At 32.4% G+C, this 21085-nt stretch overlaps 2 protein-coding genes across 2 annotated transcripts; one reads left to right on the top strand and one right to left on the bottom strand.

The window, feature by feature from the left end:
- Positions 1 to 12204: 12204 nt before the first annotated feature.
- On the bottom strand, positions 12205 to 13475 carry LOC110226105. Its single transcript, XM_021016720.1, has 4 exons — positions 13431 to 13475; positions 12776 to 13340; positions 12393 to 12646; positions 12205 to 12300 (listed from the first exon to the last, which is right to left on the bottom strand). The coding sequence occupies exons 1-4, from the start codon at positions 13470 to 13472 to the stop codon at positions 12205 to 12207; spliced, it is 957 nt and encodes a 318-aa protein (XP_020872379.1). The 5' UTR covers positions 13473 to 13475.
- Positions 13476 to 17829: 4354 nt separating this feature from the next.
- On the top strand, positions 17830 to 20062 carry LOC9305052 (probable N-acetyltransferase HLS1). Its single transcript, XM_021020004.1, has 3 exons — positions 17830 to 18333; positions 18659 to 18837; positions 18932 to 20062. The coding sequence occupies exons 1-3, from the start codon at positions 18172 to 18174 to the stop codon at positions 19803 to 19805; spliced, it is 1215 nt and encodes a 404-aa protein (XP_020875663.1). The 5' UTR covers positions 17830 to 18171; the 3' UTR covers positions 19806 to 20062.
- The last annotated feature ends 1023 nt before the right edge of the window (positions 20063 to 21085 follow it).

The following is a 21085-nucleotide window of genomic DNA, read 5'->3' as shown; positions in this document are numbered from 1 at the left end:
AACCACTAACTAAGCACTTCTAGAGTTCTAGATAGAAAAAAATTACCATTTATCTCAGTAAAAGATGGAACTTGTTCTTAATTCAACCTCTTCCTCACTGCCTGAATCAATGACGCTTGAGATAGGTTTGAGCTTTACTTCAAAACACCGAGCTGCTCAAGCGTGGCAAGAACAATGTAGTGTCGACGAACTTGGTGATCGAATCAACTATCATAGAATTGAATTCCAGTCGGAAACTGAGAACCCGAAGAGAATCGGTTGGTATAGTTGATTGGTCTTCGAAGACGAACGGTATTGCCCATAAACGCCAAAGAGAAGAAGATGAAGAACAAAGCTCCATTGCTTTTTAAACGACAAGATCATCAGATTCGAGCCGAGAAAGACACAAATTTGCAACAGCAGTAAGAAGAATTGTGTTTCATGGATCAATAATGTAGTGTAATCGTTTAGGCCCATAAAGCCCAATAAAAGCCCATATGAGTAAGACCCATTGAACTCTTAGTTCTAGGTTTCTAGCATTATTTAACTACTATAGTTTTTTAATTGAATGACTGATTTGTTTCATAAGTAATTTATTCATGATGCTCCCTATGTTTCATGAAGATTGATATTTTCTTTATAGAATTTTCACACATATCGTCGTATTTATTCGTGTACATATAATATAATATGCTTAAATGTAAAGTATACATATACTCGTGTATATATATATATATACATTTGACAGAATCTTTGGTTGTCGACGTTGTTGTTCAAGTGCTTAATTACGGTTCATTAAGAATAAGACACACACGTATATAATAGTACTAATAAAAGGTCTTTACTAATTTAAAAACAAGGTTTATTATAAATAATCTACGATGTAGGATCTTACCCTACATCAAGGTTTAATTAAGCAGAGTTAAAAACGGTAATTAATGTCGATCAAGATTTCCCGTAAATCTCTCCAACTGTTAGACCAAGGTTTTACAAAACATGGTTACGACATGTAATAGAAATTAGGGACCAAAAGAAGACAAACATTTTCACGAGAGAAACGGTACTGAGGTTACTTGTGTCGTCGTCTGTCATTTTATTATGCTCATGCTATCTAAGACATGCATGCATGCGTGGAGTGGATGTGTGTGGATGGATGATTATAATGATTTATGATATGATCATGATAATGGAATGGGCTTTGATTTGACAAGACGAGAGTCACGAATTGAGGACGATGATATATATTTATATGTTATTACTTCAATTCTTATCGTCAGTACTCAGGAGACATCGCTCCATGTCTTTCTCTTTTATCATCCATAACGAAAGACAAGTCGAAATATATGTATATCTGTACATAATGCACTATATTTATGTCTTGGCATTTGAGGAACTGCCAGGACAATCATTATTCTAAAAAGTATTTTCTTTGATGATATATTCACTTTTATTAAGTGATTATGAGATAAACGCATGATGCAGAAAAAAAGAGGTAAAAAGTTAATAAATGAAATGATATTTTAAAAAATAGAGAGATGTATAGTTACTTAATTTAGCACTTAGATTATAGGATAAAGCAAAACATTGTAAAAAAATTTAGAGACTACTACTGCATTTGCTAACAATTAAATCTATATAATCCATAAATGATGTGAGCTAAATCAAACGTTAAGAAGACAAATAATATTTGGAGTACAATAATATGACTGTGGAATATGAAGACGAGGGAAGCTCCGAATTAGAGCCAAGAGGCACCAAAACAAGAAGCCTGCAACTGCAAGCAGTAGTCCCATCTTGTTCCTTTGACTATTTTCTTCTTCTCTCTCAAATAACATTAAAAAAAAAAACCTTAACAAAGTCCAATTCACACTCTTATTTATGCACACAGTTTCTTCTTATGCGATGTTCTTAAAAATATACAGTATATTCTCCAAATATATACTAATTTATACCAAACTTTTTTTTTTTTCCGGATTACACAAATCTTTCCGAACGCAAATTATTTTTTCTTTGTGTTAACATATTCACAACTGGACCAGCGGATCAAGCAATTTGATAGACAAACTTTGTTTTTCCAAATAAAAGAAATTTGAGTAGATAATCACTAGTAGATATTTTAGTGTATATATATACGAAAAAAAAGTTAATACAAATCTCTGATTTTCTTATATAGCAGATCTCTGATTGTTCCTGCCACAAACATCGTGATTCTGTATGAAACGTCATTTCAAGCACTCTTAATTATCGTCCACCATTCCCCCTTATCATAATGCACTCTTACACATACTCCTTATTTACACTTTTATATATGTCTATTATATATTCGCTTAAATTATACTATAATGCCTACCAAAATATTTGACGAAAGCTCGATCGTATTAATTCTTCAAACATCCGGTCTTATCTGAAATCTTTAATGAAAATATTGGTTTTTACAATAAATCTACCACTAAACGTATTAATTTGGAAATATTTGGGATTAATTTCTTAAAATGAAAAGAATGTTCACGTTTTAAGAAACTACATCATAATTTTATCAAAAATATTTAGAAAATGTTCAACACATATCCAAAACAGAAACAAATTTCTTTTCTATTTTTCATGTTTGCTTTTGAAAGGTTGTAAACAACATTTGATAAAAAAAAAAACACTAAGATATTTTCTTTTTACTTGAAATACTAACCAACACTAATAAAAACATGCTAACTTAAACGCAAACACCAAAAATAATAATCAAGATGCATACAACGAAAATTACACACAACCATAATTACATCAATAGAAACCGAATCTCATGTATTCATGCAAAAAAAAAAGGTTTTTGATTTATCTATCGTATGCTCTTGTTTTGGATTGTGTTATCTATCCGTCGTATCCATATATCCGTATAGTGACATATTTTGGTATATATGCATGAACCTAAACGTATAGAAATGATTCGTAAGTTGTTTCAGGATATATGATATAGATAGGCTAGGCAACATGCATATGGGCTCCAAATGGTAACATAATAAAAACATTCAGCCGGATTCAGTCAGATTCAGCAATTCTGCAGTCACCATTTGCATAAAACTAAATTCAGCCAGATTCATCAGTTTTTTCAACACCAACAGATACATAGATATATTCATTTCTTATAAAAATTCGGATAATAACGAGTACTTAAATTGAATTAAAATATTTTGGATATCAAAAATTATACAACAAATTTATATTTTAAAATAAGTTAAATTATACATATACGATATATGAATAATTCATATGCATAATATATCACTACCAGAATAGAAATGAGACGAATTCATGTTCGGATAACTATAGATAATTTGTGATAATTTTAATAATTTTTAGATAATTTAAAATAAAATTTTAAAACTTCACAAAACAACGTAACTCATACTAAAATATTACTAAAATATCAAAAAAAATTAATAATTTTCTTAATCAGCCTGATCATATTATTGATTAAAATACTAGAAAACAATAGAAAAAATAATTAGATAATTTATATTTTATTATCATGTTAATTTTTGAAATCAAGTTTTCAATAATGGTTTACAAAGCTTTTCATTAATTATTTACATATTTTTCATAGTTCAAAAATTAAATATAAAAGAATAACTCAATTTTGCTAACCAATATATTATTTATATTAGTATTAATTTTAGATAATTGAGTATTTATTTATTAGTATAATAGTTAATTAGACCATTGGATAATTTTATATATCTAGTTTATTTAGATATTTTTTTAATTATTCTATTAATATTCATAAGTATTTGATGATATGTTTCAGTTAAAGTTTTAATTATTGTGATAGATACTACTAAAAATCACAAAAAATTCAGCTAGATTCAGCGGTTACCATTTGAAAGTGTAAAAATTCAGCCAGATTCAGTTGAAAATCACTAAAAATTCAGCCAGATTCAGCAATTCAGCCGGATTCAGCCAGATTCTTCGGTTACCATTTAGACCCATGATCTTGGTGATCACCCCGAGCCTTGGACCCGTACCTTTTTTTTTGGTGAATGCCTTGGACCCGTACCTAATAAAAAATAGTTTTATTTTAAAATTATTTCATAATACACAAAAACTAATTAAAGTTATTTACGATTTTACGTTAATGTTAATGTGAATTAAATGTTCGAATTGACACTTCCTTAGTGTATCTGCCCGGCCGCTTTGTGCCCGCAACATTCACAGCTGGATTTACAGTTTTTCAAAAGAGATATACACAAAAGGACATTATTGTCAATTTAGTCTTATCCGACATAAGTCGGTAAAACACAAATTTTGGTCTGACTTATGTAGGCTTTGACTGGTCTTAGACTCATAAGTCTCTCAACTATCGTTTTATCAATTTCCTTAATTCAGTTGATGTATTGGTTTTCTCGTGTAGCTAATTACGCAAAAGTAATTGAGCGAGATAACCATCACATGGTTTCTTATTGGATCCCGATGCACTCTTTCTCTACGTACGTTGGCTATATTGTTCCAAATAGTAACAATGAAAATTAACAAAAGAAACTGACGAAACAAACATAACAAATGTATAATATATAGGGTTCGTAATAGGTACTATTTACACATGTGAATGATCATATCACTAAGATAACTGCTTTCTTATGTTATTTTATTTTTATTTTTTGTGGTATCAAAGTTAATAAAAAGTTTCCGCCGAAATCCATGCATGCATTTCTCATGGTAAGTAAATAGCCATCTCCCAAGTGAAAATCGAACTAAAAGTTCAAGTTCAATTTCCATTTGAAAAACATGATATTCATTAGTAGACCAACCCTCACTTATTTAGTAAACCAAATAATTGTTGTTCACTTATCTTCAGTAATAACTGATTACTTAGATTTAATCCAAAGTTTGCATAGTCATTTCGTATTAAAAAATAGTCATATTTTAAAGGTCTATCGAAAACATATCGAAAACATGATCAGATGATCTTGCAGACGAAGGGGCCATCGACCAAGCTTTTTGTCATATTGTCATTTATTCTAATGATAATTGTTGTTTTAAAATAAAGATACAGTTTCTTAGGTGAGGAAATAATAATAATCATAATTCTGGAAAGTTCGTAACAAACCAACGTCACTCCTCGAGCCACTCCATCCACTAGACTTTAACTAGTCTTATCAAATTAGTTAGATTCTGGTTATATTTTTGTGGGTCAACTTGCATGAGAAATAGATCTCCTTAGACCTTAGTATTCTGATTTCTCTTCTATTATTTTCCCTAACAAAACATATTTTAATTAGCCATCAGAAATTTATGATGGTTATGATTGTGACTGGTTAAAAAGTTAGAAAAAAATGAAAAGAAAAAATAAAAAAAAGAAATGTCACATCAAGAAGAAAAATGAATTCTATTAATTTTGAGGAAGGAAGAATTCCTCTCATTTAGTTACTTTTTGATGTTTTCTTTTATTAAGGGTGACCAGTCAAGAAAATAAAAAATTCTCCCTTTTTCATTTCTTCTATTAAGAGTGACCAGTCATACCCGATATTCCCACAAGATAATGGTAATATCTTAGGATCTGACGGGTAAAAACAGAAGAAAAAATGAGTAAAATTATATAAGAATAAAGAGAGAAGAAAACGTTATTTTAGAAAAGAAGTGCTATTTTGAAAAGGGATAAAATTTTCTTGTTTTACTCTGTTTTTTGACTTTTCCGTAAAAAATAAAATTTATTCTCATTTTCTTCTAACCGGTGAATACACGTATGAATTCAGAATAATTAAATTATACTCATATCTTTTCTTCAAAAAATGCCTACCAGTCAGACTTTTAGTTACGTTGTTTCCTACTTGCAACTATTTACATATCGGAAGGGAGTTGTGTCTCATGTGAAATTGTATGTACTTTTTGAATGTGACGAATTGAATATTTAAATAACTAATTTATTTAATAGCGAATTTAATAGAACAATGGTAATTTAAATTAAATAAAAAAGTAAAAAATAAATACCAAAAACCGACTATTAATTTGATAAATGAATAGTTTTAATAGTTAAATAACTAATTTATTTAATAGCGAATTTAATAGAACAATGGTAATTTAAATTAAATAAAAAAGTAAAAAATAAATACCAAAAACCGACTATTAATTTAATAAATGAATAGTTTTAAATTTAGTAATAAGTCTAAATATAGAAAATTAAAGCAAAAGATATTTTTTGTTCTTCACGTTTTATATCATTTTAAAATGATGTATTAGACGGAATCACATTTAAAAAACGTAAAAGACTAGTGGATCATGTGCTTCCAAAAATATTCAGGTCCAATCTTATTTACTAGTGATGTTGTATCTTAGTAACCCACAGTGACCAAAATAATAACCGCACCGCTTCAAATACTGCAAATTTCGGACCCATTATTATCTATTTATCATATAATGATTATAATCAATCAATCTATATGAGCTTACTAAACATTATCACGTACACCAGAAAAAAAAAATTACCCTACAAGTATATAGTTAAATATATTATATTTAATATATAATCGTCTTGCAGAAAATGCTCACTCAAGAAGGTCATGCACTCATGCTCAATATTGGACCTATTCTAAATACTGTCAAACTAAACATATTATCTTGGAATGTCCAAAAACGACATGAAATATATGTGAATGCGAAATTGTATTGCAATGGTCCTACAATAATAGCTGTCCTCTGTCAAATACAAAAATAAATGTTTTATAATCAACTAGGGTTAATTTTTGATAAACCGCGTACGGGACATCGAATTGAATATTAATATAGCATAGAGATGGACCGGTTATATAATACAGTATATATCAAGATCGTCTCATTTGATTCTTAGAATTTACATGTTATCTTATGATTTGTCTGATTGTTACAGTTTATCATAATTACATAACTAGATTTTAACCCGCGGTACACCGCGGGGCTATATTTTCTTAAAAAAATCAAAATGTAATTTGTTTGATAGATTATTTTGATTGTTAATTTTAGGATTTCACCCGTGGTATACTATCTTTTATAAATATCAACCCAAACCCGTCCCATCATATTACCCGTCCCATCATATTACCCGTCCCGTGAAATTAAACATCATTTAGTTATTTTTCTTTTTAATAATACTTTTATTTAAAAGCTATATAATTCAAGTCAATTTAAAAATTTCTTTTAAATGGTTCCCATAAGATATATATACATATATATTAAATTTGTATAGAGTTGAAATAATATTAATATTACAAACTTTTTATATAATTTAAATATTATAAATATTTTTAAAAATATGCAATATATATTTTTTGTTATTGAATAAGAGGATATTATGTGTAAGAAATGTAGAAAAAAAGAGTTTAATATTTTTATTATGGAGTCGCAAGAAAAATCTTTTATTTCTATACATGTTATTCGTTTATTAATAATAAAGAAAACAAATCCTTTAAATTAGATATTAACTAAAATAAACGCACCATAATTACTTATTAAGTAACAACCAATAAATTTCACCAAAAAATAGGTAACAACCAATAAATTCTAAACGCAGTAATTAAAGAATGAGATATTAAAAAAAAATATCAAATAAGATATAAGAATCTTAAAATAATTGAATATCTAAATAATTTAATTGTTAGTGTCGATTTTAATGCCTTCATTAATGTGGATTTTTTTTTTAGAGAGAAATATTTCTTAAAGATTATCACATTAATGACTCAGAAAATTAAGGAAGATATGAATTTATGATTCTCGAAATCGTGTTGGTAATATCTTTAATTAATATTTTTCAAATTTAAATAATTAATGTCAATAGCATTCATCCGTAAATACATTCCAACTCCAGGATTTATTTACTAAAAGTCATCCAAAAATGTATATATAGATATTATGGTACGTATTGAATTGTAGACAAGTCAATCTTGACCAAAAAGACAATAATTTGTCTGCTAATTACTGGACACTTTTAGTCATACGATATGGTTGTAATACATATAGTACATGTTTAAACGACCCACATCGTTCCTTAATCATACGCATAATATAAAAAAATTCTTTCAACCAACGTGACAAATCATCTAGATTTTGTAACCAGACATAAGAAAGTATGATATATATACATATATATATATATATATTATTATCATATATCAAATATATATATATATATATATATTTATGTGTGTGTATGATATTATTATCATATAATGTAATTACGTATGGTAAGATGGAAACAAATGCCTGAAATTACGCACCGTTAGATATGTCTTATGATAAATGACAATATGTCATAACGTAAGCACTTTTGTCAAAATCGAAAACGAAAATGCTATAATTAAGTTACCAAAACGACGTAAAGAAAATGATATATTATCACGACAAACGGACAAAGTTATTGGTAGCTATTATGAGTCTCTAAACTTCCAATATTGAAATAGAAACCCAGGACAAAAAAATGCTCTCTTTTATAGCTCTCCATCCTTTAAATAATGAGTGGATATTCCTATATTTTAATTTTTTACTCGCTGAGCTTAAAATTCTATGAAAAGACGATTGGATTTTCTTATTTCGAAAAAAAAATTGGCCGAAGAGACGAATGGTAGTAGTTAGAGTTTTATTTCGAGAAAAATGTCAATCTCCCAACTTTCAAATTGTAGCCTTTTGAGTCATCAATTTCATATATAGCCATTTAAAATATGAACTAAACGTTGATTAACGTTTGAGACATAAAAATTCGTTGACTAGGCCAAAATAGACATGCCGATATCAGTCGTTGACGGAACCTCTAACGGCCATTATTACCCTTAACGATTCTGTTAGTCAACTTTCAAATTGTGGTCATTTTAAACATTAACTTCATATGTGGCCATTTAAAACACGAACTAAACGATGACTAACATTTGAGACATGAGAATTCGTTGACCAGACCAAAATAGACATAACGTCATTAGTCGTTAAAATAACCTATACCATCCGTTATTACTTGTTAACAACTCTGTTAGTATGCCCAAAAAGGACGTCGTTTTGACGATACTCTAGAAGAAATCATGATTTTTCCGAAATGAAATCTCTAAATCAAAAAGTTTGTTTTAAAGCAAAATCCAAGAACATAGTTTGATATAGAGACAATCGCAGAGCCAGTAATTGGAAGCAAATATAAATTTTTCGTTTATATATATGTTTTTAATCTTAAAAGAAATCTTGGAAGCAAACTTGTAGACCCATCATAGAGCTAAATGAAGCTTTTTCGAATCGGAAAATAAAAGGTCACTTTCTAGCTGCAGTTGAAAGAGATGGAGATAATAGGATTGTTCGTCTTGCTTGGACTATTGTAGAAATAGATTTGAGGATTTGGGGTTTTTATTTGGAAAAAATCCTGATTTCCTTCTCGATTATCCTCAAAACAAAATCGTTTCGGGCATACTAACAGAGTCGTTAACGGATGTTATAGGTTCTTTTAGCGACTTATGACAGCATGTCTATTTTGGTCTAGTCAACGAATTCTCATGTCTCAAATGTTAGTCAACGTTTAGTTCATGTTTTAAATGACCACATATGAAGTTGATGTTTAAAATAGCCACAATTTGAAAGTTGACTAACAGAATCGTTAGGGTTGATAACGCCCGTTAGAAGTTCCGTTAATGACTAATAACGACATGTCTAATTTTGGCCTGGTCAACGAATTTTTATGTCTCCAACGTTAGTCAACGTTTAGTTCATGTTTAAAATAGCCACACATAAAGTTGATGTCTCAAATGACCACAATTTAAAAGTTGAGAAATTAAATGACATTTTTCCCGTTTTATTTCTTGGTGACCTTTCAAGTAAAAAACAATCTTATCATTGTTAGAGACATTTATTGTTTAGTAAAGACAACAAGCGAGATTAAATATCATATAATGTACTTTTGTTATTATATTTAAGAATATATATTCAATTACGTAAGATTTTTTTTATCATAATTATACTTTTGATAATAATTCTGATGAAGAGCTATTATTTGTCGTCTAATTTAATTTGCTGAATAGCTAAGCTTAAAAAAAGGAGCTAGAATTATTTTTATCTATTTTTTTTAGTAAAAGCGGTAAGAATTATTCCTTCCGTTTTTAATAGATTGATATTCTAAGTTTATCAGACATATTAAAAAAATATTTAATGTTAACTTTTTATGATTATTTATTTTACAAATAACCCTATATTCAAAAAACTTTTATTAATTATATTATATATTATGAAAACCATTTTAATAATAGACCAATAAGATGTAGTTATCTACTTGTCATTAATTACCTAGCAAAAGGAAATGTATTAATTAGAGTCTAAAAATCAATTTTTTAAAAAGAAGAAAAACACTCAAAAAACAAAAGGAGTACTCCCTCCGTTTCCTTTTAGTTGTCGTTTAAGTTTTTTCACATAAATTAAGAAAAATATTAAATTTTTTGTTTTACCCTTTATTAATATATCTTATAAATTTTTTCATTGGCCAAAACATTAAAACAATAGAGTTAATACTGGAAATTTACCAAACATTTGCATTGAAAACCTAAAACGACAACTATTACGAAACAAAATTTAAGTCCTAAAACAACAACTAAAACGAAACGGAGAGAGTATTACTTAGCAAACACCGAAAATACAACAGTGACAAACCAAATTAACAATATTACTCGTTAAAAGTAAAACACGTTTATATAAAAGTGATAGGAAAAAATTAAAAACTGGCTAATTAACCATGCTCTTCGTTTATACTATTATTTAATTTTTGGATCTTCATTAAGCTTATAAATTTCTTTTTAGTTGTTAACAACAGGATTTCTCTTTATACTTTAGCTTTTGTAATCTTGTTTGGCCAAACTCTTTTTGAATATATATTACATTTATTGGTAAGCACATTGATTATTTTAGGGAAAACGATCTGTGTCCCCCTAGTAAGTTTCACATAGTATCACAACTACACCGAATTCGGATCTCGATCGCTGTCCACACAGATTAAAAGTTACACTCATGTGTCCCCCCAAATCAAAACTTCAAGACCGCCATCTCCAAAATTTTGATTTTCGTGGTTTATACTTGGTTTACTGTACCCAAACCACCATTAACCGCGTAACAAAGAAAATAAACCGGATTTACCCATAAACCAACCCGATTACAACCCGATTACAACCCGAGAATTTAAAACCCCCAATTCTCAAAATCCACAATTCCCAGAATCCCTAATTCTAAGAACCTAAGAACCCTAGTTTCGATTTTTCCTCTTCATCAGCTTCGATTTCAATTTTAAACATAGTACTGAGCTCGAATATGAGCAATTCATCCGGAGCTACGAGTGGAGCATCAAATGTCGGACAAAGAAGAAGAATTGCGGGTGTGCCAAAGATGTGTTGGTGTGGTGCTAGTATCTCGGCGATCATTTCAAAGTCCACTGCCAATCCGTACCGCCGTTACTATCGTTGTGCTTACGCTGCATCGCATAAGGTAATGTGATTGAGATTTGGATTGTTTGTATCAAATTTTGAGTTGATTTCTCTGTTCTCTGTAGCTTATCGATGATAACCACACTTTCAAGTGGGTTGACGAAGCATTGTTAGATGAGATAGAGAGATTGTCTGTAAGAACTGCTGCACTTGAACAAAGCATGTCCCAGATTACAACAGCGACTATGGATCAGCAGAAGATGGTTTTTGAGAGGATGCAATTGAAGATAGAGGAAGAGATTTTGGAGAGGGTTGAAGAAGAACTCTTGGAATCCAAATCAAGCATGAAGAAAATGTCGATTGCTGTCATTGTAGGTTGTATGCGCATGCTTGGTTTGAGTAAAGTGATAGGTTGAGACGATTGGGTGTGGTTTGTTGTTGTTGTTGGTAGGTCTCTGTTTTTGTTGTTGTTTTCTTGTCTTGGAATTGTTGTGCTTGTTGTCTGTTTGTATCAAGCATGATCATGTTTGTGTAATGAAAACGAAATTTGGAGTCTTTTGCTTGTTGGGCACATTTGTTGTTGTTTTGTTATGTCTAAATCAGATGGAGAACAAAAATTTCTGAGGAAAAAATTGGACAAAACTGAGAACAACAAAATCCTTAAATGATTAAACTGGTTCAAGCATGTCTGAGAACAAAAATTACAAAGCCGAAAAGTCTAAATCAGATGGAGAACAAAAGTTACATAGCCGTTAAGTCTAAATCAGATGGAAAACAAAAACTAAACCCATCTAACACCTAATTCTCTAATATTTCCAATGAAGCCAATCCTTCATCCTTGAGACATCACAACTCCTTGAGACGATTCCAGTTGACTGCCTTGAGTGCCTTGAATGGCAGGGACTGCTGCAGACACTCCTTCAAAGGTCTAAGACACATTATAAGACAAAACAGGAGTCAGTAACTAACTATAAAACAGAGCAAATGACAGTGCATATAACTAACTATTATGTTGCTAACCTGTGCAGAAGACTTCTTCCTGTGAAACCTTGAGTTGTGGCCAGCTGCACCACAAACACCACAGTGCATTACCCTTTTCATCTGTTTTGGTGCCTTCTTGGTAGGAGATTCATACTTTCCCTTTTTCCTCTTCTTATCCTTCTTACTCTCCTTTCCTTTCTTTCTCCCAGGCTGCGGTGGTGGTGGTGGTACATGCACATTAGGGTGCTCTGTTGAAGGCCAATAAGCTGGTCCTCTCTGTGGAAATATGCCGTCTGTGTAATTCTTCTTCCACATAGGTGTCCTAAACCAGTGACACACATAGTCCTCAACTTCAAGCTTTTTGTCTAGCAGGACTCCATAAACATGCTCACAAGGAATGCCACAGATTTGCCATTTCTGACAAGTGCATGTCCTCTCAGTCAAGCTTATTCTATGAGTATCTAATCCTCTGGTAGCTTCATACATGTCATTAGTGCTTCTTCTTATAGTCATCTCTGAAGCTTTCTCAAATTCTTTGGCAAGAAACTTACTAACATATGGTGTGCATCTCCCTTTGTGCTCATGAGATTCAGCAGCTCTTGTGGCAATCCTGACCATTGCAAGTCTCCTGATGGTCTCAAGCATTGGCACAAACGGTTTGTCCCTAGCTTTCACAATTGAGTTGTTGAATGACTCAGTTGAGTTATTCTCAACATCTTCACAGAAGTTTCCTTGCTTGTAAAACGCCCTACACCAAGTTCTTGGTTTTGACTTGACAACATCACGCCAGACAGCCACATTATAGTTGTAAAGTCTTGTCAGGTTTGCTTCATAAGCACTCTCATTGTAGCTCCATGCCAAATCCCAAACATACATCTTCATCTCTTTATCTTTGCCATGGTTTTTCTTCAAGTTTCCATAGATGTGTCTGACACACATTCTATGTTCAGCCTTTGGCAGCTCTAGCTCCACAGCTCGGATTAGACCCTGCAAAATACAAACAAGAGGTTATTAAGCACTTTGTGTGGCCACAACAACAACATGAATAACTAAACTCAAAATCAGAATGGTTAATACCTTTTGGCGATCAGAAACAATGATATAACCATCACCATCCATCAGTCCCAAGTCAGACTTCAGGTTTTCAACAAACCACACCCAATTATCTATGTTTTCTACTTGTACACATCCCCAGGCTATTGGATATATCCGATTGTTTGCATCTCTACCTAAAGCAACCAGCAACTGCCCCTTAACTTTCCCTTTTATAAAAGTTCCATCTACTCCTATCAATGGCCTACAAGACTCTATCCAAGTTTTTTTAATCGCATGGAAGCATACATAGAACCTGTTGAACTCCTCTTGTCCTGCATCATTAGTCACAGTTTCAACTGCAACAGTCGATTCTGGATTTGATTCTCGTATCTCTGCCGCATAATCTTGGAGCCTTGCAAACTGCTCATCATATTCTCTCTCAATCCAACTCAATGCTTTTCTCCTTGCAGCTTGACATTGAGGCCTAGATACAGTGATCTTCCACTTTTCTTTAATGGTTTGTTCAATCTTCTTAGGCAAAAAGTACTCAGGTTCCTCTCTAATTTTATCTAAAAACAACCTAGCAATGACAGGAACCTTCAGCATCTCACAATCTCCATTCGGATTACATGTATGAACATCCTTGAACACGTTAACCCTCCACTTTCGACATTTCTTAGTGATAGAACAATAGATCCGCCAGATACATCCATCCCCATCACACTTAAAGGCAATCTTATCTTGATCATACCTGTATTGTGCAATGTTGCATCCTGTCTTCAAGGCATGGTCGAGTACAGCTTCCTTAAACGCAATGCTGTTGAAGAATGTCTGGTGATAGTACAGATTCCCAACTCCACGGCTGATGTTGTCACGCTTTCTCCCCCGAGCACCTTCGTCATCTTCATCACTGTCACTATCCGGATACTCGTCGTGAATAATCGAAGGCTCGTCTCTAAACTCCGTAAATGCCTTCTCGATTTCAAACTGGTCTCGCTCTAGTGGGTCTTCATCGTCGGGTTCAATGTCTGGTTCTGGATTTCCTTCTCCTTCTTCTGCTTGCGGAACAGACTCGGAAGGCTGGTGATGAACGACAACATCAGACGACGGCGGCTCCAACTCATTTGAATCCATCAGTTGAAATCTCCAATTTGAGTTTTCTGAGTTTCTAGGGTTCTTAGGTTCTTAGAATTAGGGATTCTGGGAATTGGGGATTTTGAGAATTGGGGGTTTTAAATTCTCGGGTTGTAATCGGGTTGTAATCGGGTTGGTTTATGGGTAAATCCGGTTTATTTTCTTTGTTACGCGGTTAATGGTGGTTTGGGTACAGTAAACCAAGTATAAACCACGAAAATCAAAATTTTGGAGATGGCGGTCTTGAAGTTTTGATTTGGGGGGACACATGAGTGTAACTTTTAATCTGTGTGGACAGCGATCGAGATCCGAATTCGGTGTAGTTGTGATACTATGTGAAACTTACTAGGGGGACACAGGTCGTTTTCCCATTATTTTATGTAACCAACTAAAACATCATCACTATATTGGTGTCTACTTAAGTTAAGCACTGTTTATTGACCACGATTTTTCAGATATAAACTTACAAAATACATGTTTCAATCAAATAATGATAATCGTTGATAGTTCAACCGATTACACTAAAAAAACATTATGTCATTATAGGAGAAAGTGGACCAAATCCTGAATTTGAGTGCCGATGTCGAAAAGAAAAAACAGAGTGAATATATATCTTTGTTTGAATCAGTTTACTCTCTTTACGTTCAATTTTATATCGACATTTTTTTGTATAGATTCAATCCAATTTGATACATCTGAATTGGTTTAATCAGATTGTATGTTCCTAACTACTAGTTAGAATTAATAATGACCCATTGTGTTGTACACGGCTCAACTAGACTATGATAATTCCATGTTGAAAATTTTAATTCTTGAAATATACATAGTGCTTGACAATGTCATAATCAGTACAAAATTAATCACCTACCAACCTGAACTATATGTTATATATTTTGACGGGCCACGTCAAGTGTGCCGTTTATTTTTCTGTTTATGATTTGTTTAATTTCTGTGCGTGTGGTGGTGTTTCTTGCTTAGTTTCCACTTACAACACAATCAAATATCAAGTGGAACTATTTATAAAATTGTTCCTTTTTTTTTATAAATAGTAAAAAAAAAAAAAAAAAAAATTGTTCTTCGAGAAGTATGCTGACGCGAAAAGATCATTTGAGGCTTATTGTTTCCAAATTACACCAGTGAACATGGTTTTTTTTTTTTTATAAACCTTATCGGCTTATCCGGTCAGTCCCGGTAGAAACGTACTGAAGTATTTCAGAGTGGACTTCTCCCTGAATGGCCACCACACTATTTATCTTGAGTTTGGAATGCTTTCCGACTAATATCAGGGGTACCCAAATCGCCTGTTACCGGACTAACAGATAAACTGTTTGAGTATTTGGCCTAAACCCAGACTTTCCACACAGATGTGCTTTTTGTTTCCAACGTAGATCGAATTAGGTTTGGTCCTTCAAATTTTTCCCCAATTTTCAACTACCACTGAACCATGGTTTTTTTTGTCAACAAACATTATGTTTATTTGAATTTATTGTACAATAAAACAAAAATTTCTAACTAATTGATTATACGGCTTTATATAAAAGCTATAATTTACAATGAAAAGTTATCTAAAGTTTATACAGTTGAAAAAAAAAATTAGAAGTTATACGGTTAGAATTGTTGTTAGTTGTTACGTATCGCAATGATGCATCCTAGAAATTTATAAACTATAGCAAAAAAGAAGAAAAACTACAAAAATATCTGACGGTTGATATTTCTTTCGGCTTTTCAGTATTGAATTGAAGTGTTTTGTTTTTCTTTATAATTGGTGATTATAGTGACGATGCTTCACATAATCAAATCTAAGTGGAGTATATTAAAGAATGCGTACATATATATGATAATCATTTGTCATATACATCATCATGTGTTGCAGGACTAAACTACCCTTAAAATAAGAATACGATAGACATGACCTTTAGGAATTTGTTTTCTTCCTCTAAATGGATTCCTTCGTTTCTTTTTAGCCTACTAGTGTTTGAACATATTTGCAGTTAATTTTAGTAAGATGTTTTATCAGAATTTTTCAATAAAATATTTTACATTGTAAAGCGAAAACTAATTATACACAATTTTCTTTTTCTCTTTTAACTCTTATTTTTACGTTACTGTTTTTTCCTCTTGCAAAATTAGATATACGGTACATTTACGAGTAATTTGGTAGATAGACAGTTAATGGAGTAATTGTAGTTTTACAGATGGGGTTGAGAGCAAATGATTACTTGGGGGATGGTGCAATGCATCAGAGTCATGAATTAATAAGTGTGAATTTATGGGCAAAGGAGGAACTAGAAAGGGAAATAAATACAACAAGAGAAAAACCAAAAAAGAAAGAAAGAAACCATAATAATAATGAGTTAACGCAGACATAGCCGCCATTTTCAACTTCTCACTCCCACTTACAACTTCTCCTTTTGGGCAAGTTTTCCACATCAATGCTCGTCTTAATCACCCATTAATCTCTCTACTCATCATTAATATATCCAACCCACTATTTTTCAAAATTTACTAAAAAAAAATTAAATGTCTATAATTATGAGAGATTTAATTTCATATTTATTGTATGCAAGAGTATATACTCCATCCGTTTTATAAATAGTGTCGTTTTAAGGTTTTAATCTCATTTCATAAAGAGAGTCGTTTTGTGTTTTCAATGCAGTTTTAAAGATTAGTTCTCTTTTTTATCCCTACGATTTTAGCTTATTAATTAGAAAGAGGATATTATTTAATATATTAATAAAGATAAAAATGAAATTTGTTTATTTTTTCTAATTTGTGTAAAAAATGATAGAATGACATTCTTTATAAAACATAGAGAGTATGTATATCCGATATATTGTCTTCGTATTTTTTAGTTAGTAATTTGTAAGTAAACTAAAAAGTGTGAGAGCATATATATATATAACCGATCCCTTTAACTTCCTAGACAGCAAACGAAGTAGCTTGACAAAAGTGAGATCTACGGACTCGAAACAAACAAAAGTATGAGATCATAGACAAGGATTGGTTTGTGAACAAATTTTCTTACCCGTTTAAACCAAATTTTATTTTCTTCTTTACTGTTTTACTAAGGTTATGATTACCAATCGAATATCATACTGGGGAGGTTAATTGTCTACTTCCCTAAACAAAAAAAAAAAAAAACAAAAAAAAACCCTTCAATTATCAGTTAAAATCTGGTTAGATGACCTTATCATTTAGAACTAGCTAATATTTATATTAGTATATTATAAAAAAAAAAGAATGGAAACTGTAGAGACTATAATAAATAGAGGATTGAGAAGAACTTTAAACCTCCTCTTTCAATCATGAACTACTCCTCGCCTTCTCCTACTTTTAAAACTCATCATAAATAAAAAAGTAGCCGGGAAAAAAAAAAAGTCTATTTCTCTTTCCTTTAAAATCCAAATCCTATAAACTCATAGCTTCTCTGTTCTTTACTTATACCTCACGTTATATATAGAGTTTCTATAAATGCTTCTCTATCCTCCCGAATAAATCTTCCTCACTTCTCTCATTTCCACACTCACCTTCCTCTCTATATATTAAACCCTATCTACTTCACTCTTCTTCTAACTCTAATCTATCTCTCTCTCTCTTTCTCTTTACTCTGTTTTTGTTATCTCTCTATCTTTCTCTTAAAGAAACAAACATGACGGTGGTTAGAGAGTACGACCCGAGCCGAGACTTAGCCGGCGTGGAGGACGTGGAGCGACGGTGTGAGGTCGGACCAAGCGGCAAGCTTTCTCTATTCACCGACCTTTTGGGTGACCCGATTTGTAGGATCCGACATTCACCTTCCTATCTCATGTTGGTAATAACAAATTCCACAAATCTTTATTCTTCTTTTACTTATGTCTCTCTTCAACAACTCTGTTTTATGAGCCTAGAAGTAGAAAAAAAGACAGAGAACACCAACTTCTCAACCTTTCGTTAATCCAAAAAATCAATTTTCCATAGTCAATTTAAAGTTGGTTATCTTTTTGGTATCATTTCTATTTTTTTCCGATTCTTGATAAGATCAAAAGTCTCATCATTTATATTATTTTTTTGCAACCAAATGATACGCGAGTAACTAACAAAAAAAGTTTTAAAAAAAAAAATAATAACGGAAAAATGAAATGATGGGATTGTAACAGGTGGCTGAGATGGGTACGGAGAAGAAGGAGATAGTGGGCATGATTAGAGGATGTATCAAAACCGTTACATGTGGCAAAAAACTCGATTTAAATCATACTAAATCCCAAAACGACGTCGTTAAGCCTCTTTACACTAAACTCGCTTACGTTTTGGGCCTTCGTGTCTCTCCTTTCCACAGGTACCGTTCCGTTTTCCTCTCACTACTAATCACGCAATTATTAGAGATTTTTGGTTTATTACTAAACTAGTTTTGTTTTTTTTTTTTTTTGCAGGAGACAAGGGATTGGGTTTAAGCTCGTGAAGATGATGGAGGAATGGTTTAGACAAAACGGTGCTGAATATTCGTATATTGCTACTGAGAACGATAATCAAGCTTCTGTGAATTTGTTCACCGGAAAATGTGGTTATTCTGAGTTTCGTACGCCGTCGATTTTGGTTAATCCGGTTTACGCTCATCGAGTTAATGTCTCTCGGCGAGTCACGGTTATTAAACTAGACCCGGTTGATGCTGAGACGTTGTACCGAATCCGGTTTAGCACAACAGAGTTTTTCCCGCGGGATATTGATTCTGTTCTCAATAACAAACTCTCGCTCGGGACATTCGTAGCAGTGCCACGTGGAAGCTGTTATGGATCCGGGTCTGGTTCATGGCCCGGTTCGGCTAAATTCCTCGAATACCCGCCCGAGTCTTGGGCCGTATTAAGCGTGTGGAATTGTAAAGACTCGTTTCGGTTAGAGGTACGTGGCGCGTCGAGATTAAGACGCGTGGTGGCTAAAACGACGCGAGTGGTTGATAAAACGTTGCCGTTTTTGAAACTCCCTTCGATACCATCTGTTTTTGAGCCTTTTGGGCTTCACTTTATGTATGGAATTGGAGGAGAAGGTCCACGCGCGGTGAAGATGGTGAAATCGTTGTGTGCTCACGCGCATAACTTGGCTAAAGAAGGAGGTTGTGGTGTTGTGGCGGCGGAAGTTGCCGGAGAAGAGCCGTTACGGCGAGGGATACCACATTGGAAAGTGTTATCGTGTGCCGAGGATCTTTGGTGTATTAAACGGCTTGGCGATGATTATAGTGATGGTGTTGTTGGTGATTGGACTAAATCGCCACCTGGCCTTTCAATTTTTGTAGACCCTAGAGAATTTTAAACTTTTTTTTTTTCTTATAAGTTATTAGACTTTAGATCCTGTTATTAGGGTCTTTAAGTTTTAGAATTAAACATTTTGATATTTTCCTTGGTAATCTTTTTTGCTTTTCTTGTTTTTGTTTTTGTGGGTGTTAAATTAGTGGTAAGAGGCAATATCTCCTACTTTTGGGTTTGTGTCTTCTTGTCTTGTAAATGGATCTAGCTTTTTAAGATACTTTTTCTCTGGCCAAACTAAAACCGCCGACCTGATTATTATTTTTAAATAGAATGATGTAATGTGTCTCTGTTAAGACGATAATTTGGAGATAAACGAACAATTATGACAATGAGAGAAGATGTTACCAATAGCTATAAACTAAGAGAAAGAGGCATATTTTCATAAGAGTAAATAAAATATGATGTATGTTAGTTTAGTAGTACTTTTTAGGTGGGAGATTTTGGTTCTTAGTACTTTGCTAATTCGAGTTTGATCATTGATAGAGATAGGAGAATAAAAACACCTTTTGATATCGCTAATCTTACGTGTAAATGACATGAATATCAATGTTATGGACCACACTTTTTCTCCAAATATGGTCCCAAAGATGTTCAACTGATAGATTTATATGTTTCTTTTGTTGGTTTGCGGTAGCAAAGCTATATCATGATGAAACATTTGAATCGGGTTTGAGAACGTGTCCTTGTCCGAAAGAGGTATTGTCGAGTCGAGAGCACCGGTCGAGTCAGGGAAATTGTTTATGCTATAAGGTCTTGACCATCACATAATAAGACATGTGGATAACTTCGATCGAGGAGTGATACTTTGTGCTTGTGGATTAGATTTATCATTTATGTTATAACGATTGGTATACATGTGTGTGTATGTTGACCGTAGGTTTGGCTTTTAGTGTCGTGAGTTTTTTAATTACATTTGCATTTGTTGCCAATACATGTAAGGATGTGTAACAGGCAACGAAGAAGATTAGTTGCGGAACATCTTGTGGTTCACGGACATATACTTTTAATTGTTTTAGCTAATAAAAGGAAAAACTAATGGAAGTTAGGTGATACTCTTCACGGAGTTCTCAAGTAGACGATCATGTGATTCGCAAGGATCCTAAAGCACATATACATAAAGCTCACAAGTAGATTTAATGCAACATATTGAGACTGGTAATTTCTTCTGAATTAAATCAACGATCCGTATATATATAGACGTGAGGCCACAAAAGCACTAGGATAATAATAACGTCTGTAATTAAACGTTAAAATCAATCAATATTTGCATAAAAGATGAGAAAT

Source organism: Arabidopsis lyrata (assembly GCF_000004255.2).
Source record: "Arabidopsis lyrata subsp. lyrata unplaced genomic scaffold ARALYscaffold_7, whole genome shotgun sequence".
In the NCBI taxonomy this organism is placed as follows: domain Eukaryota; kingdom Viridiplantae; phylum Streptophyta; class Magnoliopsida; order Brassicales; family Brassicaceae; genus Arabidopsis; species Arabidopsis lyrata.
The sequence above is the reverse complement of the archived record's forward strand: the minus strand, read 5'-3'. Positions and strand labels throughout refer to the sequence as shown.

Bases quoted from the DNA above. Each gene is read 5' to 3' on its own strand.
- LOC110226105 (XM_021016720.1), bottom strand. From the start codon at position 13,472: ATGGATGGTGATGGTTATATCATTGTTTCTGATCGCCAAAAG. The intron at 12,647-12,775 runs GTCAGAAATGGC...AGAATTACACAG, and splicing joins GACTGAGAGGACATGCACTT to ACGGCATATTTCCACAGAGA. The intron at 12,301-12,392 runs GTTAGCAACATA...AATGTGTCTTAG, and splicing joins GGAAGAAGTCTTCTGCACAG to ACCTTTGAAGGAGTGTCTGC.
- LOC9305052 (XM_021020004.1), top strand. From the start codon at position 18,172: ATGACGGTGGTTAGAGAGTACGACCCGAGCCGAGACTTAGCCGGCGTG. The intron at 18,334-18,658 runs GTAATAACAAAT...GGATTGTAACAG, and splicing joins CACCTTCCTATCTCATGTTG to GTGGCTGAGATGGGTACGGA. The intron at 18,838-18,931 runs GTACCGTTCCGT...TTTTTTTTGCAG, and splicing joins CGTGTCTCTCCTTTCCACAG to GAGACAAGGGATTGGGTTTA.